This window comes from Charadrius vociferus, unplaced genomic scaffold (genome assembly GCF_000708025.1).
Source record: "Charadrius vociferus isolate BGI_N301 unplaced genomic scaffold, ASM70802v2 scaffold132, whole genome shotgun sequence".
In the NCBI taxonomy this organism is placed as follows: Eukaryota; Metazoa; Chordata; class Aves; order Charadriiformes; family Charadriidae; genus Charadrius; species Charadrius vociferus.
The window spans coordinates 1,381,242-1,384,077 of NW_009647028.1; the positions used below are offsets into that span (position 1 = coordinate 1,381,242).

General features: G+C 57.9%; 1 protein-coding gene across 1 annotated transcript in view; it reads right to left on the bottom strand.

Annotated features, from left to right (window-relative positions):
• The window catches only part of LOC104295794 (chromosome unknown open reading frame, human C15orf59), a 13,434-nt gene that overhangs the window by 2,972 nt on the left and 7,626 nt on the right, over positions 1–2,836 (bottom strand). The window contains exon 2 of the mRNA XM_009895582.1: positions 6–256. Within this exon, the coding sequence (XP_009893884.1) occupies positions 6–256 (251 nt within the window). The remainder of the gene's footprint in view (positions 1–5; positions 257–2,836) is intronic.

The following is a 2,836-nucleotide window of genomic DNA, read 5'->3' on the forward strand; positions in this document are numbered from 1 at the left end:
CCGGCGGGGGCGGCGGCTGCGGCCGAGGGGGGTCGGGACCGTCGCCGGGGTCGGAGGGGGTGGAAGCATCCAGGAAGGAGCAGAATTCCCAGCTGTCGGAGAGGATGTCGGAGGCGGCGAAATCGAGGGGTCCCAGCTCGAAGGCGCCTCCCCCCTTCTCGCTGCTGGAGGTGCTGCTGGCCGTCGCCGTCGTCCAGTCGTCCGGCTCCAGCTCGAACTCGAAGTCGGACGTCAGTCGGTCGATCTGGCTCACCACCTGCGGACAGACGGACAGACGGATGGGCAGAGAGGAGCCGCCGCGTGGGGCCCTCTTGTTTTTGCTCCGTAAAATAACGCCGCAGCCCAAAATCTCTACCTTTTTCCCGGGGCACCATCGGTGTGATGAGTTGGGAGGTCTCAGCCTGAGTGGAGCTGCTCTGGAACCCCCTCGGTAGAGACCAAAGCCCACCCTGAGGCACAGCACCCATGGGTCCCAAGCAGGCGGTGAGGCCTTGGGTGCCCCCGGGTGCTCGGTGTGGTGGGATGGGGTGGCCCTGGGGTCTGCCTTGTCCCCTGGGACCATGAGTGTCACCCCAAATCCCCATGCACGTGGTGTCCCTTGGTCCCTCACACTTGACCATGGGGAGCCACCAGTGATGGCCACCTCCTCCCCCTCGAAAAGGCGGCTCCGCGGGTGGGGAAACTGAGGCAGGGGGTGAAGAGTGTCCCAAGGTCGTGGGACAAAATGCACAGGAAGATGGGGGGGCTGCGGGGACAGCGCTGTCACCCCTTGCCCTGGCTGGGATGCCGGTGGGCTCAATCCCCAGTCCTCCATCTCTTGCAAGGTGTTGAGTATTTCAAGACCACTGGTGGCTTGGGGACGGGGTTGTGGCCCCGCCACACCACAGGGGACAGACCTCACACAGGGCATGACTAAAACAAGCCCTTAAAAATTAAAAATAATCGATGTAATGTCGTTGTTGACACTCAAGCCATGGGCAGGGCTGGAAGGGGAAGGAACAGAGGAAAGACCTCCTTCCTTCTCCAGCTCCCATGGACCGTGGTCTCCATCTAATGACCTTGCGGAGGTTTCGGATGCAAGACGCTCATCGCCCACCTCCAAGTCATTAATCCTACCCAGCTCAAGGGCTGCCCAGCCCCAAGCACAGCACTAATCCTGCCCCTGGGCTCCCCGATCCCACCCAAGCCCCTTCTGCCGTGGCATCCAGCAGGAGCCATCGCTGGCATCTCCGGGAAGGCTTTGGTGTTTCTTGGCCACTGTTTCCGCGCGTATATAGGTGTGCGGGGCTGTGCGGGGCTTTATTTTGTGTGGGAGGCAGAGCACGACGTGAAAATTCAACTCGGCGGCGGTTGGAAGTGTGTATTTTTGGCCTCCCCTCCCCCCATCCCCAGCCTTCTCCAGGGCAGCTGGCAGAGGGCCTGACTGGTCCCAGCACTGCCAAGCAGGAGGTGGGCAGTGGCAGACGGAGCGGGGATGCTGGGGGGAACCCCTCAACACCCCCAGTACCCATTTGTGCGCCCAGTTGACCTGTTTTTGTTCTTGCCTCCCCCTGCCCCAACACGGGCATCCGTGGGCATCGGTGCGCCCCGGCATCCCGGGGCTGTGTCCCTCCCGCTGCTCCCCGGCACCCCCATCCTGCACACGGAGCATTTGGGAGTGAAAAAAAATAATCCCTGTGCTTAGCTTTTTCCAGGTGATTTCTCCATACATAAATGTCATGGGGGGCTTTTTTCTGGTTATTTTTCATTATTGCTTTTTTCTCCCCATCTTTTTCCTTCCCCCGCCCTTCCGCACGTCCTTTCTTGGTGGACATCAGCCACAAATTTCCCAAAATAAGGGAGGGAAGACAAATCAATGGGCAAGATCTCGCCAAACAATTTTTGTTTCCTTCTCATGCCACCAAAAAGCTCTGCCACGTCTCCACCGGTGTCGTGGTTCGTCAACAGGTGTTGGACCGCCTCATCCACCAAGAATAATTAATTATGGCGCATCTCTCCATTGTTTTTATGCTGCTGTTATCCCATAACTCCACTTTTTTGAGCACTTTTGGTTGGAGGAAACTGAGACCTTGGGCTCAGACACCCCATCCCATCCTTGCGTTGGGTGGCCAAGCGTGGACATCCCAAAACTGCCGTCAAGGTGCCAGGTTGCCCTTGGTCTCTGCAGCCCTTTGGTAGATGCCGACGCGCAGCGGGTTTGGGCCAACACCAGAAATCACTAGAAATGAGCCGTAAACCACGGCTCAGCGGGGCAGGCTCCTTGCGAAGCCCTCGTGGTGGATGAGGACGCGTGGGCAGAGTTAAGGGTAATTTAATATGTCTGGGCATCTGAAACCAGGAGCCTGAGGGGATGATTACACCGCCGGCAACCGAAGTGGCTCCGTTACACTCTGCTGACCTAATTTTAATAAAATGCTCATCTGTGAGCTCCAAATTTCACTTGTTCTGACAACCCTACCCATGCAGATCTCCTGTTCTGCCAAGCTCCTGAGGAGATGCCATCTCTTGGGCCACCGAACGCTGCGTTACAACCTGGGGACAACCTGGGTGAGCGTCTCTGGAGGACAAAATGGTGTCACCTCCACGAGGGCACAACCCCAAGGGGCACAGGGGTCCGATACGGTTTTGGTGAGGGTGATGGGGCTGGATGTGTGCGTTCGCTGCCCGCTGCAAACATGGAGCAGAGCAGCTGGGGAGACCTGGGAAGGAGGAGACCCTTTCTGAGATGGGACTGGCTGGTGTCACCAGAAAAACACAGGTTGAAGGGCTGGGGATTGCTGCCCGGGAATATGTTGGCGATAAAAGATACCAAAAAATATCTTTCCAGGAATAAAAG